We start from the raw sequence: 22535 nt of genomic DNA on the forward strand, positions 1-22535 counted from the left end.
GAGTGCATGCGGCTGGTCTCAGGTCACATGGATTCCAGTCATGTCCTGCTGAAAGAAATGAGATGATGAGAGGGAAGGCTTAGCCCCGAGCCTGGGCTGTGGACAAGTGTGGGCGGAAGTTTGTCCTGACCGCCTAAACACCTTAGGAAAGACTATGAAGCCACTGTTACAGCAAGTGTTATTTGCTGGTATATGCTTTGTAGTCAAATGATAGGGGAGACTCTGTGAACCCCTAGGAAATTAGCAGAATAAAGGATATTCTTTGAAGGTCTTAGATGTGCAGTAAAGTTAATCACACAAAAATATTTGGGGAGCGGGGGAGTCTTGCAATGTGTCCCTGGTCAACCCACACTTGCCATAGAGAACCAGGCTGGCCTTGAACTTGTCATCTTCCTGCCTCTGCTGCCCACATGCTGGGCTCACAGGTAGGCACCATGTGCTCAGCTGGTGTTTACATGTGTAAATATTACTTAGGGCAGTATTGTTCAGGATGCCCAGGCAGCAGAGTGGCTTCTGGAAAATGCAGGTCCCTGTCCTGTCCTGAACAGGGCTGTCTCTTCAGTCTGGGTGTGGCAGTGATGTGCAGGCAAGGCGGTGTGTAACTGGATCAAGAAACAAGCTTGCTCTAGAGCACAGGAGGAAAAAAACCAACTCCTAGTATAGCCTTCGGACCAATCTCTGGGAGTAAGGGCCAAAGAATTTCCTTTGTTTTTTGTTTTGTTTTTTTTTTTCTTCTCTGTTTTGTTTTCTAAGACAGGTAGCACAAGCTGGCCTCCAACTTATAGAAATCCTCCTGCCTCAGCCTCCCAAGTGTAGGATTACAGGTGCATGCCACCATAACCTGGCTCAAATTGGTCTCAGTAACGGCCTAGTGAGTGCCTACTATTTTAAGGCAAGCAGTGGCCCTTGTCCAGAGCTCTGGCACTGAGACCTTACTGGTGTGAGGATAACAGTCTACGGTAGAACCAGGACACAACAAAACAACCTCCACCACCAGAAAGGGAAGGACTTCCTCATTGAAACACATTCAGTTCCATGAAGAGGAAAGGGCTGAGCATCTAGCTGGAAGCACGGAGAAAAAGGCGGGCAAGCATGAGGCGCTTCATCCTCTTGCAGGGAGTCCAGGCCCACATAGAGTCCGGCTCTGCCTTCTCCAGGGCAAGAAGAGAAGCAGGAATTCCTGGACAACAGCATCTCCAACTTGAACTGGAATGGCTTGGTTGCTGCCGTAGTGGTTACTAAGAAGGTCCTTGTGAAGCCAGGCACCTCCGTTCCAGCTACCCTGGGGGCAGAGGCAGGAGTCTCTGAAGCCCAGGAGTTTAGAGCCAGCTTGAGCAACATTGAGACTCCATCTCAAACGCTAGCTGTCAAACTAAACTGCCTTCCCACACACAAACCACAGAGGAAAAACATTATGTAGTGAAGGGGGGGGGGTGAGGCTTGCAGTTCAATTAGAGATCTCTGAAAAACTGTTCTCTCCTCACAGAAATGTGTGTAAAGGGCAAGTCTCACACAGGGAGAAGGGAGGAGAGATGGACTCTTCCACAATGCCAGCTTTGTGTAGGCCCAGTGGGAAGGAAAGTCCAAATCCTAAAAGTTGCTAGGAGCAACTGGGTGTAGTCCAGCTTCTGACTTTGGACTCCCTGGTTGATTCGGATAGCCTGCACACAGGAAGCCCAAGTAGGGCTGGTGATGATGACTTCTTAATATGTACAGTGTGACACAGTTGAAGATTAGATACTGGCGGGTGAGAAAGTCCCTTGGAGGAAGAAACACTTGAGTTTCTTTGTAAGTATTGCATGCTATAGTTTGAATATGAGTGTCCCTCTGGAGTTAGTTCAAATGAAATACTATTAAGAGGTGGCACCTGTGGGAGGTGATTAGGTCACACAGGCTCCTTTCTAGTGTGGGAAGACAATGGTCAGTGTAAAAGAAGGGAAGAGACCAGGTGTGGTGGCCATGCCTTTAATCCCAGCACTTGGGAGGCAGAGCCAGGCGGATCTCTGTGAGTTTGAGGCCAGCCTGGTCTACAGAGTGAGTTCCAGGACAGCCAAAGATACACAAAGAAACCCTGTCTCAAAAAACTAAAGAGGGAGGCACATTATTTTCACCTTGGGGAAAGAAGAGTCTGCTGAACCAGGGAAAAGCTTGTTTCACGCAGAGGCAGTTTTGTCAGCCTGGGTCAAGGAAACCCCAACAAGCCACGGGGCAAAATGTCTTCATACACCTTCTTCATGCAGACTTGCCTGTGGAACAGCATGAGAAAAAACACCCTGACTCCTTGGTCAACTTCACTGAGCTCTCGGAACAAAACAAAAAGTTTCAAAAGATGGAGGACCACTTCTGCAAAGGAAAAGTCAAAGTCTGAAGGTATAGTCCAGAGTAACGGAGCTCACTGTGCCCTGGAGATGAATTATGATGTCCCTCCCAAAGGTGCTAAGGAAAGCAGAAACCCCCAGTGCTCCTAAAGACCCTACCTGCCTCCTTCCTGTTTGCTCTGAACATCAAAGACCAAAACTGAACACTCAGGCTTGTCTATTAGAGATATTAGGGAAAAAATCGGAACAGTCAGAGATAACTACATGAGCAGAAAACAGCTAGACTGACGGAGAAGCGGGGGAAAGACTGCGGCGCCCGGCGCCAAAGGCAAAGGGGAAGCCAGAAGGACCGGCCTTGGGCGCCCAACGGGGCTTAGAGTCATGAACGAGAAGAGGGTGCGCAGCGCCTGCCCTGCGATGTGCGCGCGTGTGCTCAGGCAGCTGTTTTGCTAAGAATGGAAACTTCAAGTGCTGCTCAACGTTAGCTTCAGGGTAAAAACTATAGATTTTTGAATGGCCGATGAAATTTAAGAAGCCTTCGGTGGAGGCCAAGCATGGTTGCGCAATCTATAACCCAGCAGAGGCAGGATTGTAGACGTTTGGGTGTCAGCCCGGTCTGCGTCAGATCCCGCTCCAGGGGCCTTTTTTTTTTTTTTTTTTTTTTTTTTTTTTTGTGCCTCCTCCAGACTCCACCCACCTCCACGGGCGGGGAAACGTCAGGGCCACTTCCGGGTACTCCGGAAGCTCTTGCCTCTTAGCAACCCAGGAAACCATCAATCTTTAAGGGTCAAGGCATAGGCTATGAATCTCGGAGCAACCCGCTGCAGTTTGTGTATGGGAAACTGAGGTCTTCCAGGCCTTCCCACATTACTGGGATTTCTATTCTTCCCAGCCATAAGTGGTGGCATTCCTTCCCAGTTTATCTGAGTTAAGGGAGCTTTCCAGATTACTCACCTACATCATCTGACCTTCATAACAACACAATCCAGCTCAGTGATAAGGACACCATGCTCCAAGGGTTGATGCTCTCAACCTAACGGAGCTGATGCAAGGGACACATAGTTGGAAGCATGTATGTAGCGGGTGGGTGCTTCACTCAGGAGACCAGGGAAGGAGGAACAGCAATTTACGCTTTACCCTAAGTGCTTTATTTTCCATGGCTTATAAACCAAAGCTCACGCAACCTTAAGTCCCCGGAGGGCCAGAGGTCCCACCATGAAACACAGCAAACAGACCCAAGGCTTGAGGAAAGGCTGTGAGTACAAGGATGGATGGGTATATCTGATTCCCACCCTGGGGGCTCGGCTGAGTAAGAATGCAGACGTTTTTAGCCTGTAATGTACGAGCTGAGGGAGGGAATGTGAGAGCCGGGGAGGCTCTGAAATGCTGCAGGAAGGATCCCCTCTTGCCTGGGCCTTGCTGGAGCCATGCCACAGGATGTCACCAAGCGCGGCTCAAAGAGTCAGCCCTCGCTCCTCGAAGAGCTGCTTGAGGGCCTCTTCCAGTTGCTGGTTCGTTCCCTGGAGCCCCTTCACCACCTGTGCCGCCCACTCGAAGTACTCCTGGACTCGATGTTCTGACCATCCTGCACAAGAGTGGACAGAGACCCGCCCGCCCAGGTGGCGTCAAGGCCAGCACGGGCGTTTGCCTGTGTCCTGGAGGACTTTTGGTACAAGGCCATGCATGGGTTGCGGGAAACGACCTGACAACTTCTCAATGACCCAGTAACTTTTCCCACTTTGTGGAAGAAGACTGTTCTAGGTTTAGTTTGAGGCACTAAGACCACCCCCGACCCCACTCTCCTTTATTTCTGGGAAATTGACCAACTCGTGTTTTTAGAAGCTGGGCATCCCTCCCTCTCCCCTCAGAGGCAATAGGGGAGCATACCTTGAGGGGTGCAGCGATTCAGGTCCCTCAAATTGTATAGTTTGTCTGCCAGCTTCACCAGCTTGGCCCCTGGGCTGCTGTGGGGTGCTCGCTCCACCTGCTGCCGCTTTCTTTCCAGTTTGGGCAGAGTCTTGTCATCTGTTACTTCCTCCACCAAGCCCCGAACCTGGGCTCCAAAGTGCAGCTCTACCTCATCCAGGGTAGTGTCTGTGTCTTCTACTGTGTCATGGAGCAGGGCCGCCTGGGGATAGGCTCCCATTCAGCCCAGTGACAGCAGCCTACCAGCCAAAGGGCACCCATCGTTCCACAGTACTCCAGTTCCCACACCCGCCTCCGTGCAGAGACGGGTCAAGTTACCTGTAACACCACAATGTCTGTGATTCCCGCCTCATGGGTTAGGATCCGGGCCACACCTGACGGGGCAAAGCACAAGTCAGACTAGACGGAGCCACAGCGGAGAGCCAGGTGTAGCCCGTCACCAGCTGGGGCACCTTGGAAAGTCAACCCTCTTGGGATATCGCCTGCACTAAGGGGCCGATTCCGCCTGCTGCCCCTGGGGAGGCTGCCGCGGCACAACGCATGAAAAGTGATTGACACAAAGCTTGGGACTCAGTAGGCGCTCCGTAATTTGTACACCCTTGGTGTTCCGGTCCCAGCCGGTCCCCACCCGCCACGCGCCGCGAGGACTGCTCCCCAACCGGCGGGCCCACCGATAGGGTGGTTGATGTAGGGAGTCCCTTCGGGATCTTTCCGTCGCTGCTGCCGGTGTTTCTGAGCGGCGAAGTCTGCAGCCTCCAGCAGCTGAGCTGCCTCGGAGCCCATCGCGTGGGTGGCGCGGGAGACTGAAGCCCCGGAGTCCGGATAGATCAGCTACAGCGCCCCCTGGCGCATCGGAGGCTCGGAGAACAGCGTTGATTCTAAGAAGCTGTCATTTCTTTATTGTAGCCACCACACACACCTTGCGTGTTAGGCGTGTGGGCGCGTGTGCGTGTGGCGTAGAGCGGCCATGGGTCTCCCCTTGAGTTTTGGAGACAAGGTTTCTCTTTGAAACTGTAGCAGCTCAGGTATTCAGCAAGACTAGCTAGCCAACTAGTTTCCGAGGACTTTCCTGTTTCTGCCTCTCCAGCACAACGGGTGTGAGTTACCACCCCCAGCTTTTTATCCGGCTCTTGCCTTAGTTTAAATGCAAGACCCCAGTCTCAGTGGAGGTTCGTCAAAGGCTGAGATCCCCGGCATAGAAAAAAGCCTTCAGCCTGGCGGCGGTGGTGCACACCTTTAATCCCAGCACTCAGGAGGCAGAGGGAGGTGGAACTCTCTGGAGTGATGGTGTTCCAGGACAGCCGGGCTATGCAGAGAAACCCTGTCTCGAAAAAACAAAAACAAAAAAGGAAGGAAGGAAGGAAGGAAGGAAGGAAGGAAGGAAGGAAGGAAGGAAGGAAGGAAGGAAGGAAGTGGCCTTCAATAATCATGGCTGGTGGGGTGTACTTGGCTCCAGTCTCAAGAACATAGTATCCTGGCACTCTGAGAACTAACAGTCTGTGGAGAGAAGGAAGACAAACAAGAACCAAGGTAATGGCCTCAAGGAGTTCTGAGTACAGAGCTGGAGGGCCTAGGTAGCCATGGGACCATAGAGAAAGCCCAGTTCATCTAGCCTGGGAGGCAGAGACATCTTCTTCGAGGAGAAAAAGGGCTGTCTACAACCATTCGATGCCCAGAACATTTTCAAAGTTCTCCAAACATAGGTCTCCCCACAGGGACTGTCCCTGTTACTATGGGCATCTGAGCCTTACATTTGAGCCCTAGAGACACTACGTCTTGACCTTCTGGAGAATTGGATCCTGAACTAGAAGTCCTGCCTAATTGCTTCAGACGCAGGCTCCCGGGAGGCAGCGCTGTTTCTAAGAAACTGTTTGCATTCATCTCTTATACCATAAGGGAGCCTGCTTCGGTCCCCAGACTTCTGCTGTGGGCCTCTGAGGTGGTGAGTCTTGCCCCTGCTGTTTCAGGAACATAATGTTGCCTAGCTTGGCTAGGCACTAGAATCACCCTCCACTGGCCAGTGAACTTTGGATCTTCTGGGGGAAACTTCTCTTTCTTAGTGTTGGCAGCTCTGAAGTATGAAGGGTAAGTGAGACGTGGGAGTCTCCCCAAAGGCCTGTCTGAGAAACAGAGGTAGCCAGCTGCTAAGCGCATTCCAGTCGGGCCGGTAACTTTTGTGTCTGGGCCAACAACCGGAGAGATGATGCTCAGAGGGGAGTTTAATGATAGGACTCTCTGATAGGCTTGGGGGTTGCCAAGTCGCTGTAGTATGGAGGGACGCTCGGCAGGCTGACCGGAGCTCTCTGGGGCCTGACATGGGATGGTCAGAATCCCCGAGGTGTCTGTAGCAGCCTAGAAGTAGGAGAATGGATAGATGGAAACATTTTTGGCTTTATTTTATGTGTTCATTTTTTTCAGGACAATGTCTCAGCTTCTCTCTCACCTGGCATCCCCAGTCCTCTGAGGCGGTCCTTCCTTCTGCTTAGATATCGTAGGCCGTTTGGAGCCAGAGGCCTCACAGTTCCCAGTCGATGATAAGCATCCAGTTGTTCTCATCTCTCTAGCAGCCCGTGATGGAGGAGGGTCCACCCCTACGGGGTCTCGGGACTTTCATTTCATGTTACTTATTGTTGGTAGTCATGGCTTAGGACACACACTGGATTCCTAGGACTACGGCTGAGGCGGAGGTAACTTCTCATGGGCCTCCAGAGGAGGAGTCCAGGGCCTCCACTGACGGGCCTGTCTGTGGGGCTGCTACTGCTTTTCAGTTGGATGAACCTTGCCCATCCTACCGACCTCTCAGGTATACAACCCTTCCCCTATCTTCTGAGGGCGATCTGGGCTGCCGGGGAAGCTGGTGGTGAAGAGTGAAGAAACTTGGACCCCACTTTGCACCTTGAACCGGGCGAAGGGGGTGCGGGTAACCTCCCTTCTCGACAGACGTCTTGCTTCTCTCCAGCACTGGCTCACCACCCCCACTTGTGCCAAACCACACGGGACGCTGACGGCCGCCACTACCCGGGTTTCTTCTGTCCCCGCCTCTCTGACACTCCCGAGGAAGCTTACTGTTGCCACCTGCAGGCTGCCGGGGGTTCCTGCTGTACTCGCGACGAATTTGAGGCCCTGTACCAAGTCAACTTGTCTACTCTCCAGCCCCCACCCATCCTCAGGTGAGAACTCTGCCCCCAGATCCACAGGACGCACTGGCAGGGTGCTCCCAGTGTCTTGGGCTCTGTCCTTAAATTCTGCGGTGGAAGGCTTGTAGCTTCCGGATTAGCGGAGAGGAAGTCCCTGATTACAAACAAGTCTGAAGGAGTAAGAGGTAAACCAAGGCTGCTGTATGTTTTTGCGGGACTTGAGGGTTTGTACGGTGCCAACAGAGAGGATCTTGTAGTCCATGGGTTACACATACTGTCGTGGGGGGTTTAATTCCGAAGCTGGCTGCGTTCGTCTTCAAGATACCTGCGAGCTCCCAAATTTGTACGCAAAATATGCGTATGCAGTCTGTGTTTATGGCGCGCTTTCTCCGACGCTCTGGGCTCCGTAACCCCAGACCTGTCGCAGCCAGTGTCCGCTCTTGATTCTCGTCCCTCTCCCACAGGGGGCCAGGCCCGCTCCTCGCACTGGGCTTCTACGGTCTTCTTCTGGTGGCACTGATGACCGCAGATTTCGTGCACTTCTGCCGCGGTCGGGGACGGAGGAGGGGACACCAAGACGCCAGCCGCCGCCGCCGCCCTGCCCTTCGGGCCTCCGCCGCGCGCCCCCTACGGGTCCCAGTGGGGACACACTAGCAGCGTCCCTGAGCCTGCGCTTGCGCCTGCGCCTGCGCAATGCGGCCGAGCTCCCGGCCCTCGCACCGCTGCAACCTTGCCTTGGCCTCGCCTTCTTTGGCGTAACCCCGACGCAGCGCTGGGGCGGAGCAGCCCCCGGCATCTTCCCGATCCCGGGGCCACCTTTGCTCCAGAGACTGCTCCTGCGCCGGCCCCGGAGCTCAGCTTCGCCATGACTGTGAGTGGTCCAAGGGACTCCCGAGCCCCGATCTCCCGACCCCGGGGTGCATACTGCTCCTCCCGTGACATCCCTCCTTCGCTCCTGGCCGCCGTCACCTCATCCTAGCCCTCCACGGGACTGTCCCCGGACCGGGCTCTGCCCACCGCCTTTCTCTCTCCACAGGCCAGCTCTGCCGAGCAGCTGCGGAAGGAGGGCAACGAGCTGTTCAAATGCGGCGATTACGAGGGTGCCCTGACCGCATACACCCAGGCCCTGAGTCTCGGCGCGACGCCCCAGGACCAGGCCATTCTGCACCGAAACCGGGCTGCTTGCCACCTCAAGCTGGTGAGGGGGTCGGGGGTCGGGGGTCGGGTTGGTTCTACCTGGGCCTGGGGTTGCCCGTAGCCGCTGCAGCTTGCGCTCGAGCTGGACATTTCCTAGCCGCTACCCACGGTTGCCAGATGTCTTTGGGCATCGATAAGTGGGGGAGTCATCAGAACAAGGGTGCCCATTGCTACTCGATCAGTCCCTCTCAGGCTCCCGATCCTTCTCTTACAGGAAGACTACAATAAAGCAGAGTCAGAGGCATCTAAAGGTAGGGGGTGTGGGCCCTCATAGGGCGCTGGGGGTCTTCTGTGGTGGGCAAGGGCTCCTCCTCCTTTGGTCCCAGACCTTCTCTTTCTACTTGGCTTTCCCACTTCTCCGGCCTTTGCTTTTCTGCAGCTACCCTCACCTTTTCTGAGGCTGAAACACCGAGCTCCACGTTCGTACCCCCACCTTCCTCTGGCCCTCAAGATCTTTCCCTCCTGCTCTTGCCTGGAGATGGTGGCCTCCTGGGTGCTGACAGAGCTCCTGTTTCTGCTCAGCCATTGAAAAGGACGGCGGGGATGTCAAAGCCCTTTATCGCCGAAGCCAAGCCCTAGAGAAGCTGGGCCGCCTGGACCAGGCTGTCCTTGACCTGAAGAGATGTGTGAGCCTAGAGCCCAAGAACAAAGTTTTCCAGGAGTCCCTGAGGAACATTGGGGGTCAGATTCAGGAGAAGGTATGTGAAAGATGGAAGAGAGGTTGGGCATTGCCCGGGTCTGGGTCAAGGGTGTAGAGACAGTGTTCCAGAGAGGAGCCGCTGGTAGCAAACACGCATTAATAATGCTCAGCCTGTTGGAGGAAATCAAATTAAAAGGACGGTTGTTTGGGGCATGTAGAAGTTTATACACTTGGCAAAGAGTGAGGCAGGTATGAAAGCCATGTGGCTGTGTGTGTGTGTGTGTGTGTGTGTGTGTGTGTACTCTCACAGCAGCTAGGGATGGTAGGCTGCAATGCATGTCAGGGTTGTAATCTTGTAACCTAGTTAGCCCACGGTGACCTTAGATTTACTCCATACCTGAAGCTGGCCCTGACTCTCCTGCTTCCAAAAACATTTTTATTTTTACTTTTTTTTTTTAAAGACAAGGTCTCATATAACCTAGGTTGGTCCTGGACTTGCTGTGTAGCTGAGGATGGCCTTGACTTCCTCCCACGTGCTGGGATTTCAGGCATCTGACTTTTATTTCAGTCTTGTTTATAGTATGAGAAACTTGGAACTTGCCTAAATGCCCAGCAAGGAGAGAAAAACTTAAACAGATGAGATCAGTGTTGTTGTTCTTGAAAAGTGGATCATACAGAGAGAGGGCTCTGCCGTTTGGTGGATGGAAAAGTGAAGTATGCAGTAATACACACAGGAAAGTACTGTTACCACTGAGCTAGTGACCCATATGGTATATCATGTCTGGGCACGTTGGGTAAACATGTGTAAGTACAATGAAAAATGTTGTTAAAGTTGTACAACAAAACTCTGGGAAACTCTGCTAAACTCTGGGAGTTCAAGGCCAGCCTGGTCTACAGAGCAAGTTCTTAGACATCCAAGGCCACACAGAGAAACCTTGTCTTGAAAGAAACACACATACAAAGCCTGTTAAAAATGTACACCAAAGGCCAAGTGTAGTGGCACACACTTAATCCCAGGGCTCAGGAGGCAGAGGTAGGCAGATCTTTGTGGGTTCAAGGCCAGTCTGGTCTACATAAAAAAAAAAAAAAAAAAAAAAAAAAAAGAAAGAAAAACAGTGTGTGTGTGTGTGTGTGTGTGTGTGTGTGTGTGTCTGTCTGTGTGTCTGTGTGTCTGTGTGTCTGTGTCTGTCTGTCTGTGGTGTTTACGAATATGGTAACAATGGAAGAAAAAAATGGGATTAAGGAGGCTTTCAAAAAATACTTTGACTTAATACACATACACATACAAATGCACACACACACACAGGCGTGCACACGCAAGGCATCAAAGGGTGTGTTAGCAACTACCTCACAACCTTCCTGGTCTCTTGCACGTCGCTGGCAAGTCCAGTGCCAGAGTAGCATGCTCACACGTTCCGCTGCAGTAGTCTAGTTGACGGTACCGTGAGTGGGCTTCCTGTGGCTGACAAGATGCCTCTCCTTCTGAAGGCACTTCCTTTAGCATCAGCAGGCTTTATTGCCCAAGCAGGAAGAAGTTCAGACAGGAAAACAGCCCAGGGAAGTTTAGGAGGAGATGCCTGGCAAGTCTCTTCCTGCCTGCCATGGTTCCTAGCTATTGGCCTTGCGCTCTGAGCCTCCCAGGGAGGAGAGCCAGGGAGGACTCATGGGAAATATGACATGTCTGGCCAAGAAAGATGATTTATCCTGTGCTTTGTCATAGGTGCGGTACATGTCCTCAACAGATGCCAAAGTGGAACAGATGTTTCAGATACTGCTGGACCCCAAAGAGAAAGGCACAGAGAAGAAGCAGAAGGTATAGGCCCTGGAGTGAGCCTCTCGGGCTTCCGTACATACCCCTTTGCTTACCGGTATGGGCCTCAGGAGTCCTGCTGGCCTGCTGTGTTGTAGGCTGAGCCCCAGGCCATGCCTCCCGCGTAGGAGCTGTTGGGGACTGGGTCCTTCGTGTGAAGCAAGGAAAGAGAACTAGTGTCCACAGAGCACCCTGGTGGCCACCCTGGAGCCAGGAGCTGGCACACCGTGTGACTGAGGTGCTGTCCTTGCTCTTCAAGCCCCGCCAGGGACCCCGCTGTACCCGTCACCCACGAGACCGGGCTCTCCTTTCTCCCTGAAGAGAAGGAAGCCGAGGTTCCAGGGGGTGAAATTCCTGCCTGGCTAAGGAGAAGCAGTGAGGTCCAGAGCACAGAGTCTCCGCTTGCCCTGCCCTTGGATGTATGTAGTCAACGTTACCACGTGTTTCCTTTGGCATAGGCTTCTCAGAACCTTGTGGTCCTGGCCCGAGAGGATGCAGGAGCTGAGAAGATCTTCCGGAGCAATGGGGTTCAGCTCCTGCAACAGCTGCTGGACACCGGAGAGACCGACCTCATGCTGGCAGCCCTGCGCACCCTGGTCGGCATTTGCTCTGAGCACCAGTCTCGGGTAGGTGGTGTGGAGAGGTCTAGTTATTACTTCAGTCTGTCTGTCTGGAGCCTTGGCTGTCCTAGAACTGGCTGCTGTCCTGTCTCTGTCTGGGGTGGCGGGTGTATGCCACCACCACCAAACGGGATGCTTTCTTTAGATCCTTTCTGACAGGAAGCATGGCACGACCCCAGGTCATACTGCCAGACCTACTTTCCTTTTCTCCTGGAGCTGGCCCATCTACCCAGGTGTCTGCTCACTTTCTGGCCGCACTCACTCACTCACCGTTAGGAATCAACATGGTTGCCCTCTACCGACCAAGCCTGTGTCCGATTCTTTCCCACCGTAGACAGTGGCAACCCTGAGTGTCCTGGGAACGCGGAGAGTGGTCTCCATCCTGGGTGTGGAAAACCAGGCCGTGTCGCTGGCGGCCTGCCACTTGCTGCAGGTTATGGTTGACGCCCTCAAGGAAGGCGTCAAGAAAGGCTTCCGGGGCAAAGAAGGTGCCATTATTGTGGGTGAGTGGAAGCAGGTCTGGTGCCTTGGATGATAGGTACTGTTGTGGAGGGGATGCATGGAGCTGAACCCGCCCGGCCAATTCTTTCAGGATGAGCTTTGTAGCTCCGGGTTGTTCAGGAGGGGGGCTTAGTGGCGATGGTTGACCCGATTCTTCTGTTTTGCTGAGACAAGGTCTCACCGTGGACCCGAGCGCCTCTCAAGTGTGTGACATTATAGATTCATGTCTCCACGCCCAGCTTTTCCTTTGGATTCTGATAGCCAAGGTGCTTAAGGAGAAAACTGAGCTCAGAACCCCGGAGGGAAGCCTCCTTTGCCTGTGTCTCTCTGGCTGTTGAGGGGTTCCGTAGTCACCCAGGGCTGGTCACTGTGGAGACCACTAATGTAATGTTTTCGGTTGTGTTATCTTGTCCTTGGTGTGGAGGACTGAACCCATGATGTCGCAGACATTGATCACCGATGTGTATTGTTGCCAGACCCTGCCCGGGAGCTGAAGGTCCTCATCAGCAACCTCTTGGAGCTCCTGACTGAGGTGGGAGTCTCCGGCCAAGGCCGTGACAATGCCCTGACCCTCCTCATTAAAATGGTACCCCGGAAATCTCCGAAGGACCCCAACAACAGCCTCACACTCTGGGTCATTGATCAAGGTAGGTGATGTAGTTTAGAAAAAAATTGCTTGGTTGACTGAGACTTGCCTTTCTGTGGGAGTGTTGAGAAAAGTAGCAACTGTATACGGCAGTGTGCTTGCCCTGAACTGCCCTCCGACGGCCTTATAGTCCCTGTAGGGAGCACGAAGACCCTCCATTTGTGTGTGTCTGTGTGTGTCTGTGTGTGTGTGTGTCTGTGTCTGTACAAATGCATGTGCATTGCACAGCCCTGAAGAAGGTCAATTGAAAGGCAGTGGTTTTTTTTTGTTTTTTTTTGGTTTTTTTTTTTTTGGTTTTTCGAGACAGGGTTTCTCTGTGTAGCTTTGCGCCTTTCCTGGAGCTCACTTGGTAGCCCCGGCTGGCCTCGAACTCACAGAGATCCGCCTGGCTCTGCCTCCCGAGTGCTGGGATTAAAGGCGTGCGCCACCAACGCCTGGCTCCAGTGTCATCTTTTTTTTTTTTAATTGCATTATTTATTTAAAACATTTTTATTTATTAAATCTCTCTCTCCCCCATTACTCCCCACACACTGTGTGTGTGTGTATGTGTGTGTGTTCAAATACTATGACTGCAGAAGTCAGAATAACATGCAGAGACTGGTTCTCTCCTTCTACTGTGTGGGTCCTGGGGATCGAACTCAAGTCATCAGAGTTGGTGGCAAGCACCGTTACCTGCTGAGCCATCTCATTGGCCTGTTTGAAGTTTTTCTTCGTGACTGTGCATTACTGCTACTACACTAAGAGAAAAAGACAATTAAATCATAACATAGCGATTTAGAATCCTCATTTTCCAAAAAGATAAATAAGAAAGGACTTGCCAAGGCCCTGCCTGACCAGCCCTCTGCAGTGATCCTTGGCGCCTGCTTCTGTTTCCCCCCATGGCTTCACACCGCTGTGTCACTGTTGGAACTCTGACCTTCCTGGCTGACAGAGAGGTGCTCTTGCTTTTCTCTGCGTCTCCAAGGCTGTCTCTACCTTTAGGGCTTGGCGCCAGTGCTCTGCTGTCTAAATGGGGTGTCTTTCCAGGTCTGAAAAAGATTCTGGAGGTGGGGGGCTCCCTGCAGGACACCGCTGGGGAGCTCACAGTGACGGCAAACAGCCGCATGAGCGCCTCCATCCTCCTCAGCAAGCTGTTTGATGACCTGAAGTGTGATGCCGAGAGGGAGAATTTCCACCGACTCTGTGAGAACTACATCAGGTGAGGCAGTCTGCCTCTCTCCCACTGCCGGGGTGCCAGGGGTACCATCGAAAAAGTGACTGGCTTTCTGCATGGAGGGGAGTGATCGATCCCCAGCACCTCCACCCCATGTCTTAGTTACTTTGCTATTGCGGAGAAGAGACACCATGACCAAGGCAACTCATAAAAGAGTTTATTGAGGGCTTCCAGTTTCAGAGGGTGAGTAGAATTCATAGCCATCATGGCAGGGAGCCTGGCAGCCAGCAGATAGGCATGGCACTGAAGCAATAATGGAGAGCTTACATGTCGAGGCAGCCACGAGTCAGAGAGAGAGAACTAACTTGGAATGGTGTGGGCTTTGGAAACCTCAAAGCTCACCCCCAGAGATACCTTCTCCATCAAGGCCAACCTCCTAATCCTTCCCAAACAGTTCCACTAACTGCAGACCAAACATTGAAATATATGAATTTATGAAGGCTATTCTCATTCAGACAACCACACCCTATTGTTTTTTGTTTGTTTGTTTTTTGAGACAGGGTTTCACTGTCCCAGAATTCATTCTGTAGAGCAGGGTGGCCTCGAACTCACAGATAGCCACCTGCCTCTGCCTCTCGAGAATGCTGGGACTAAAGTTGTGTGCCACTATGCCCAGCAACATGCTGTTGTTTTAAGATGGGAATCTTGCTGTGTAGCCTAGGCTGGCCTAGAACTCCTGGGCTTCAGAGTAGCCAGGACATGTAGTTGTATGTCACTGTGCCTGGCCCAAACCTCCTCCTCGTTCCAGAGTGACTGCACCCGAACCTTTTCACCTTGATTTTCCAATAGTGCAACAAATATGTCATAATAGCCTCTCAGGTAGAGGGCAGGGAATGGAAATCGGTGATCGCTGTTGTGAAATGGCCAGTCTTCCCTTTGGCAGTTTTTCTGGCTGTTTTTGGCCAAGTAGCACCCAGTGCCCACCCAGTATAGCTAGAGGAGCTGGGAACAAGAGGCCCCTTCTATGTGCTTTGCATGACAGCTGTCACTCTGTGCCCCTCAGGAGCTGGTTTGAGGGCCAAGGGCTGGCCGGGAAGCTGCGGGCCATCCAGACAGTGTCCTGCCTCCTGCAGGGCCCGTGTGACGCCGGCAACCGGGCCTTGGAGCTGAGCGGCGTCATGGAGAGTGTGATCGCTCTGTGTGCCTCTGAGAAGGAGGAAGAACAGCTGGTGGCCGTGGAGGCGCTGATCCATGCAGCCGGCAAAGCCAAGCGGGCCTCATTCATCACGGCCAACGGCGTCTCTCTGCTCAAGGACCTGTACAAGAGCAGTGAGAAGGACAGCATCCGCATCAGAGCGTTAGTGGTGAGTCGGGAGGCCTGGGTGGGCAGGCAGACAGGGCACGGGTCAGCTGGTGTCTCCTGGGGGCCTGGGTGGGCAGGCAGACAGGGCACTTACTGGTCAGCTGGTGTCTCCTGGGGGCCTGGGTGGGCAGGCAGACAGGTCACTGGTCAGATGGTATCTCCTGGGGGGCCTGGGTGGGCAGGCAGACAGGGCACTCACTGGTCAGCTGGTGTCTCCTGGGGGCCTGGGTGGGCAGGCAGACAGGGCACTGGTCAGCTGGTGTCTCCTGGGCTTGTCTCGGCACTGTTGGCAAAAGTGTACCCAGGGCCTCCCTAGGGCTACTGAAGGGCTGTGATCAAGTGGGGAGATGATCCAGGTACAGACTGTCTAGGAATGCAGGGCATCTCATCCTGTCCCATTGCTGGTTAGAAAGGCCCATGGAAAAGCAGAAACTGCACAGCTGGACCTTTCTAGACATCACGAGCCATGGTAGCCAGCCCTGCAGGGCTGGTTCTCCATGGGCACCGCCCTCGTGTGCTTCAGTGATAAACACTACGACCCAAAACAGCTGGAGATGAAAGGGCTTATTTCATGTCACAGCTGACATTAGAAAAGGAACCTGGGAGCAGGAACTGGAGCAGATACCATGAAGGAACACTGCTTATGGACTTGTTCCTCATGGCTTGCTCAGTTTGCTTTCTTACACACCTCAGAATCACCTGCCCAGAGATGGCACCACTCACAGCCACCTGGGCCTTTCTACAGGCCAATCTGATGGAGGCAGTTCTTAAGTGAGGTTCCTTCTTCCCAGATGACTCCAGTTTGTGTAAAGTTAACAAAGAAACCAATCAGCACAGGCAATTCTTTGTAACCAGAAGTGGAGCTTTCTGTCCTGTACGCCTGATCATAACTGGCAGTCTACCTGGCAGTCGCTTCCCAAATTACCACTCAGAGGCTTATATTAATTATAAATGCTTGGCCAATGGCTCAGGCTTATTACTAGCTAGCTCTTACATTTAAATTAACCCACATTTCTTATTTATGTTTTGCCACGTGGTTCGTGGCTTGTTGCCTCATTTTCTACATGTCTTGCTTCCTCAGTGGCTGACTGGAGGCTGCTGACTCCGCCCTTCCTCTTCCCAGCACTCTTAGTTTGGTGGCCCCACCTCTACTTCCTGCCTGGCTACTGGCCAATCAGCATTTTATTAAACCAATTTAAGTAACAAATCTTTACAGTGTACAAGAGGATTATTCCACAGCAATTTGGCCTGGGTTTCTCTGTCTTGTAAGAATTTAGGCCATGGCTAAAGTACTTGTTCGGGGCTTTTTCTTTTTCTTTTGAGCCAGAGTCTCATGTAGCTCAGACTGGCCCCAAACTCATTGTAGAGCTGAGGCTGGCCTTGAACTTCTGATCATTCTGCCTCTACCTTCCAAGGGCTGAGATTACAGGTGTGAACCACCCTATCTGGCACAAAGGACTTTTTTTTTTTTTTTTGGTTTTCCAAGACAGGTTTCTCTGTGTTACAGTCATGGCTGTCCTGGAACTCACTCTGTAGACCAGAATGGCCTCGAACTCACTGAGATCCACCTGCCTCTGGCTCCTAAGTGCTGGGATTAAAGGTGTGTGCCACCACTGCCCAGCTACAAAGGGCTTTTTGTATGACATGAAAGGGACAGAACTGGTCTCAGTATAAGATAGGAATGGGTGTAGAAAGGGCTCAGTGTACATTGGGAATGAGTGTAGAAAGGACTCAGTATACACTGGGAATGGGTGTAGAAAGGACTCAGTGTACACTGGGAATGGGTGTAGACAGGGCTCAGTATACACTGGGAATGGGTGTAGAAAGGACTCAGTATACACTGGGAATGGGTGTAGACAGGGCTCAGTGTACACTGGGAATGGGTGTAGACAGGGCTCAGTGTACATTGGGAATGGGTGTAGACAGGGCTCAGTGTACATTGGGAATGGGTGTAGAAAGGGCTCAGTGTACTAGGGAGCCAGTGTGTCTGTTTCTCCCAGGCACTGTCCTGTGGCCGCCTCAGTAGATGATTATTGCCTAGCCCTCCGTGTGTTGCCTGTGGAGAGGTTGTTGATTAATTAAGGTTTGTGGTCCTCCAAGAGCCATGACAGAGGACCGGGCAAGCGCCAGGCTGCTGTCTCCATCCTAGGCACCAAACTTCTGGTCTCGTTCTCTTCCCCCAGGGACTCTGTAAGCTCGGATCAGCTGGAGGGACTGACTTTAGCATGAAGCAGTTTGCCGAAGGCTCTACTCTCAAACTGGCCAAGCAGTGCCGGAAGTGAGTGGTGTTTCCCCACTTATGGGCTGATCTTAAGGGAGGGAGGGAGGGTGTGGGACCAACCGGAGAGGCGCTCAGTGGGTGTAGGTGGGAGGGCCTCAGGCACCCATGTTAAGAGGCTGGGCGAGGCCGGCTGGGCACCTGTAGCTCCTTTGCTGTGTGGCAAGACAGAAGGCTCACTGGGGCTTCCTTCAGTGAGAGACCTGGGAGGAGAAAGAGACAGGGAAGGACACTGCACCCTCCTCTGGCTCCATGCATGTGCAGAGGTGCGTGCACATGTACGCGCACACGCACACGCGCGCACACACAGCTTTTAAGAAGGGGGGTGGGTGGAAGGCGGACCGTCTGTTTCCTGCTGTCAGGGGCAGGCAGGGTAATGCTTTCCCTCAGGCAAATCCCAGACCATGTCACAGTGGCCCAGCCCCTGGCTTCCCTCCTCGTCCAGGTTACCCCTTCCTGCTTCTGCTTGCTCTTCTGGAGTTTGTTTTTTCCGAGATGGGGGTCTCACTAAGCCCAGGCTGTCCTAGAACTTGTGACCCTCCTGTCTCTGCCTCCCGAGTGCTTGGCTTCCAGGCACGCACCACCGTGTCTGGCTCCAGCTTCCCACCTCTGATGGTCATCCACCGTCATACGCGTCCCTAGGTGGCTATGCAATGACCAGATTGACGCGGGCACTCGGCGCTGGGCGGTGGAAGGCCTGGCCTACCTCACCTTTGATGCCGACGTCAAGGAAGAATTTGTGGAGGACGAGGCTGCTCTGAAGGCCCTGTTCCAGCTCAGCAGGGTAGCTCTGCGGGTCCCTATTGTCAGCCTGGGGCAGGATCTAGGATGGCAGCTTACCAGGCTTTGGCAGGTCTCACCAGCGCCCCTTGTGATGCCGGGGAGGCAGAGCCAGCTGGCTGCTTTGTGTGGCCTTGGTGCCTACAGTGTCTGGAAGCACAGTCGCCCCGGGGGAGTGAAGAGCCGGGCTTGAGCTCTGAGTCTGGGGTTGGGGCAGGTTCCCAGCGTCACCCTAGGTTCCAGGTGGGGCCGTGGGGGTGGCTGTGCTCAGCGGCACTCTGCCATGCTGCCCGGCTGGGACTGCCCTGCTGAATGCCCCTCTCTTCCGGCCAGTCCGAGGAGAGGTCGGTGCTCTTTGCGGTGGCCTCGGCCCTGGTCAACTGCACCAACAGCTACGACTATGAGGAGCCTGACCCCAAGATGGTGGAGCTGGCCAAGTATGCCAAGCAGCATGTTCCTGAGCAGCATCCTAAGGTAGGGGTCCACTAGGAGGGCCTGGGGGTACCTGTTTTGGGCAGCAGTTGGGTGGGTGATTCATCCTCAGCAGAAAGCTTTCCTTTAAACCAGCTGTTTCCAAGCTCTGCCTGGGCTGTTGGTTTACATGGTCCTCAGTCTCTGCCGTGAGAAGAGTCCACATTTCCCTATCCAGTCAGCTCCGGCCCCCTCCTAAACTGCCTCCTTTCGCAGGACAAACCAAGCTTTGTGCGGGCTCGTGTGAAGAAGCTGCTGGCTGCGGGTGTGGTGTCAGCCATGACGTGTATGGTGAAGACGGAGAGTCCCGTGCTGACCAACTCCTGTAGGGAGCTGCTGTCCAGGTAAGCCAGCCTGCCTCTGCTAACTCCAGCACGCCTGTAGGGGTGGGGCCTGTGCTGGGGGAGTCTTAGAGCGCTTGGCTGCCTTCCTTCCCTTAGCCTGAGAATGGAGTGCCTGCCTGTCAGAGCCGTGGGCTGACCCACCCACCCACCTTGTCTTCTCCCTGCAGGGTCTTCCTGGCTTTGGTGGAAGAGGTGGAGGATCGAGGTACTGTGGTTGCCCAGGGAGGGGGCAAGGTAAGCTGGTTGCTGACTCTTTCCTGACCCTGAGCCATCCACCTATAAAACATGACTCAGTGGCCGCTGGCCTTGGGGACACTTCTGCCGGTGGAGTGATGCTGATGTGGACAGGCTCTTCAGAGTCCCTCAGTGCTTTGGGCCCATAAAGATCCTGAGTTTGCCTCCTCTGTGGCCCCAGGGCCCAGCACAACCCATGTTTAGTACTTAATAGGTGGATGAGGAAGGGTTGGGGCAGTTTTAATGAGAGGCCTCAGAGTGAGGAAGAGTCTGGGCTGGGAGTAGTCTCAGACCGAGGAGGGGTAAGACGGATGGTGCAGTTAGGGTTGATGCTTGATGATGCAGTTAGGGTTGGACCTTACACTCCCAGGCCCAGCTGGGCATTAACAGGGTCGGGACTCTTCCGGCAGGCTCTGCTCCCGCTGGCCCTGGAAGGCACTGATGTTGGGCAGACAAAGGCAGCCCAGGCTCTTGCCAAACTTACCATCACCTCTAACCCGGAGATGACCTTTCCTGGTGAGCGGGTATGTGTCTCCTTGTTCCAACCATGACCTCTCCTGTTTCCTCATTATGCCCTGACAGCCTCTGGCCTGGGCTTCTCCTCCTGATCAATGGGAAGATGGTAGTTTTGCTGAGTCCTGGGGTCGGGGACAGCCATAGAGAGCGCCACTGTCTCGGGTGGCCTCCCTGCTGTGGATCGGTGGGGTTGGCGGCCACTGCAGTGAGCACTCTGATAGGTGGGATGTTTCACAGATCTACGAAGTGGTCCGGCCCCTTGTCTCTCTGTTGCACCTCAACTGCTCAGGACTGCAGAACTTTGAGGCACTCATGGCCCTAACGAACCTGGCAGGGATCAGCGAGAGGCTCAGGTGAGGCCCCATGGGAGCTTGGCATAGGGATTTGGGTGAGCCCTGGTTGTACACTCTACAGTTTGGAAAACAGTCCCTGGTCATTGTTTGTGCCTCACAATAAGTCCTCTGTAACGTACAGATGAAGAGTCAGACCAAGGGTGGTACCAGGGAGGCACAGGATAAGAGCACTGTAGACTCTGATGTCAGATTGTCAGGGGTTCAAATCTGGCTCCCTAAACCCAGGACATATAGAAGCCCAAGCAGTTAGGTTCTGGGGCCCTGACTGTGCCCTGCACTTCCCCCTTCTCTCCCCAGACTGCTGACACTCAGTGGCTCACTGTATGACCCTAAGCAAGTCTTTAAGTCATTCTGCCTCAGTTTCTCCTCTGTGAGTTACTTAAGTGTCTTAACTCATGAAGTAGTAGCGTGGAGAGTTCATTGTGAAAACGCATATGAAAGACTTTAGTAAGCACAGTAGGTGCGGTGGCTTATGCCAAGGGAGGAAGATTGCTGTGAGTTCTAGGCTAGGCTAGACTATAAACTGTCTCAAAAGCCCCCCTCCCAAAGCCCTTAGTTCATAGGTTCCTGCCCTAGCAGTAATCACAGTCAACATGTATTAGCTGTTATTACTAATTGTGACCTTGAACACATGACTCACCTCCCAGCCCAGTTTCCCCTTTGGTGAAATAGCTATGGTAACCACACCTACACTTTCACCATGGAGTAAGGTGAGCATTGAGTAAGAGAATTCAAGCATCATGGGGTTGTGATGAGTAGTGGGTGAAATAATTCAAGCAGCCTGGTCAGGTTCAGTGCTCAAATGACTGATGTTTGCACAGCCATCCTCACCACCACCACCCTGCTCTGCTCATTGCCAGCATGCCTGGCAGTCCTAGGCCAGGCCAGAAGGCTAGAAAGCACCGCAGTCCACAGCTGGGACAGGAAGGTCCTTGGACATTGCTTGGGGAACACCTCAGCTCAGAGCTCAGTTACATGGGGACAGGGTGGCGGGCGGGTTATGGTTCTGGGGACGCTGGCCATGCAGACCCTTCCAACTCTGTCCCGCAGACAGAAGATCCTGAAGGAGAAGGCCGTGCCCATGATCGAGGGCTACATGTTCGAGGAACATGAAATGATCCGCCGGGCAGCCACAGAGTGCATGTGTAACTTGGCCATGAGCAAAGAGGTGAGGGTTGGTCCAGGTGGTCCCCATGACAGGGATGCAAAGGGCCCTGTCCTTTTATTGGGCTTTGTGCCCCGGTGGCATGGTCCTTGCCTCCATCCGGTCACAGGTGCAGGATCTCTTTGAAGCCCAGGGCAACGACCGGTTGAAGCTGCTGGTGCTGTACAGCGGAGAGGAGGATGAGCTACTTCGGAGGGCTGCGGCTGGCGGCCTGGCTATGCTCACCTCCATGCGGCCCTCACTCTGCAGCCGCATCCCACAAGTGGTCAGTGCCTGTCCTTAGTGGGGGAGGATGAGGGACCCCCCCCTCCCTGCATAGCGGTATCGCTGTTCTGTGAGGGAGTTCCTGGGGCAATGGTGTGTTGTCTACCTGAGTTGAGCCTGTCGCTGGGTCCTCACACCTGCCATTTCCTACAGACCACACACTGGCTGGAGATCCTGCAGGCCCTGCTTCTAAGCCCCAACCAAGAGCTCCAACACCGGGGCACTGTGGTGGTGTTAAACATGGTGGAGGCCTCCAAGGAGATTGCCAGCACCCTGATGGAGAGCGAGGTGCTGGAGATCCTGTCAGTGCTGGCCAAGGGTGAGGAGAGCCCAGTCTCCAGGGTCGCTGCGGCCTGCCTGGGGAAAGCCGTGGAATATAGACTCATCCAGCCCAACCGGGACGGAGAGTGAGGATTGGCCCTGGGCCCACAGCACATGCATCTGCCACCCACCGCAGCAGCACCGAGAGCCAGGACACAAGCAGCTTTGGCCAACAGGGCTGGGATGCCGGACACTTGCCTCTCTTCCCCAGCTGTACTTTGGTGTTCTGTTCTGAGAGATCACACAGCACACAGCCCTCCCTGCTCTGCCAGCACGCAGACGGGCCCTGTATCCGTAGAGAGCTGGGAATGGAGGTGCATCCCAACTCAAGCCTGTGGATTATGGATGTCAAGAAGGGCACCGCAGCATCCTCACAAGCCGTGAGCACCACCAGAGCCTGCCAGCAGGCACATTCCTCTAATAAATCATGTGGAACTGAAGCGCATATTTGTTGTGTAGGAGGGTCTGCTGAGGGCGGGGGGGCTCTGGAGCAGTCCT

The 22535-nt window shown here is 53.7% G+C and overlaps 3 protein-coding genes across 4 annotated transcripts; 1 reads left to right on the forward strand and 2 right to left on the reverse strand.

Annotated features, from left to right (window-relative positions):
- Positions 1-3443: 3443 nt before the first annotated feature.
- On the reverse strand, positions 3444-5527 carry Hddc3 (HD domain containing 3). The gene is made up of 4 exons (XM_028873759.2): positions 4916-5527; positions 4563-4618; positions 4206-4446; positions 3444-3903 (listed from the first exon to the last, which is right to left on the reverse strand). The coding sequence occupies exons 1-4, from the start codon at positions 5025-5027 to the stop codon at positions 3773-3775; spliced, it is 540 nt and encodes a 179-aa protein (XP_028729592.1). The 5' UTR covers positions 5028-5527; the 3' UTR covers positions 3444-3772.
- A 1090-nt stretch (positions 5528-6617) lies between these two features.
- LOC119088384 lies at positions 6618-14066 on the reverse strand. Its single transcript, XM_037208129.1, has 6 exons — positions 13865-14066; positions 12582-12779; positions 11978-12119; positions 11499-11637; positions 8419-8678; positions 6618-8253 (listed from the first exon to the last, which is right to left on the reverse strand). Exons 1-6 carry the CDS (start codon positions 14064-14066, stop codon positions 7755-7757), a joined length of 1440 nt encoding a protein of 479 aa, XP_037064024.1. The 3' UTR covers positions 6618-7754.
- Unc45a (unc-45 myosin chaperone A) lies at positions 8167-22477 on the forward strand. 2 transcript variants are annotated; one of them, XM_028873757.2, is made up of 20 exons: positions 8167-8252; positions 8418-8579; positions 8793-8829; positions 9101-9276; positions 10939-11031; positions 11487-11654; positions 11983-12151; positions 12626-12796; positions 13822-13993; positions 15012-15312; positions 17495-17589; positions 18232-18373; positions 18703-18843; positions 19057-19184; positions 19352-19418; positions 19829-19942; positions 20172-20287; positions 21338-21455; positions 21562-21717; positions 21870-22477. In XM_028873757.2, the coding sequence occupies exons 1-20, from the start codon at positions 8247-8249 to the stop codon at positions 22125-22127; spliced, it is 2790 nt and encodes a 929-aa protein (XP_028729590.1). In that variant the 5' UTR covers positions 8167-8246; the 3' UTR covers positions 22128-22477. The 2 variants fall into 2 exon arrangements, with proteins under 2 accessions (XP_028729590.1, XP_028729591.1); XM_028873758.2 differs by lacking the exon at positions 8167-8252 and having other exon boundaries at positions 8958-9276.
- The last annotated feature ends 58 nt before the right edge of the window (positions 22478-22535 follow it).

The sequence above is a fragment of the Peromyscus leucopus genome, chromosome 1, assembly GCF_004664715.2.
Source record: "Peromyscus leucopus breed LL Stock chromosome 1, UCI_PerLeu_2.1, whole genome shotgun sequence".
NCBI classification, from domain to species: Eukaryota; Metazoa; Chordata; class Mammalia; order Rodentia; family Cricetidae; genus Peromyscus; species Peromyscus leucopus.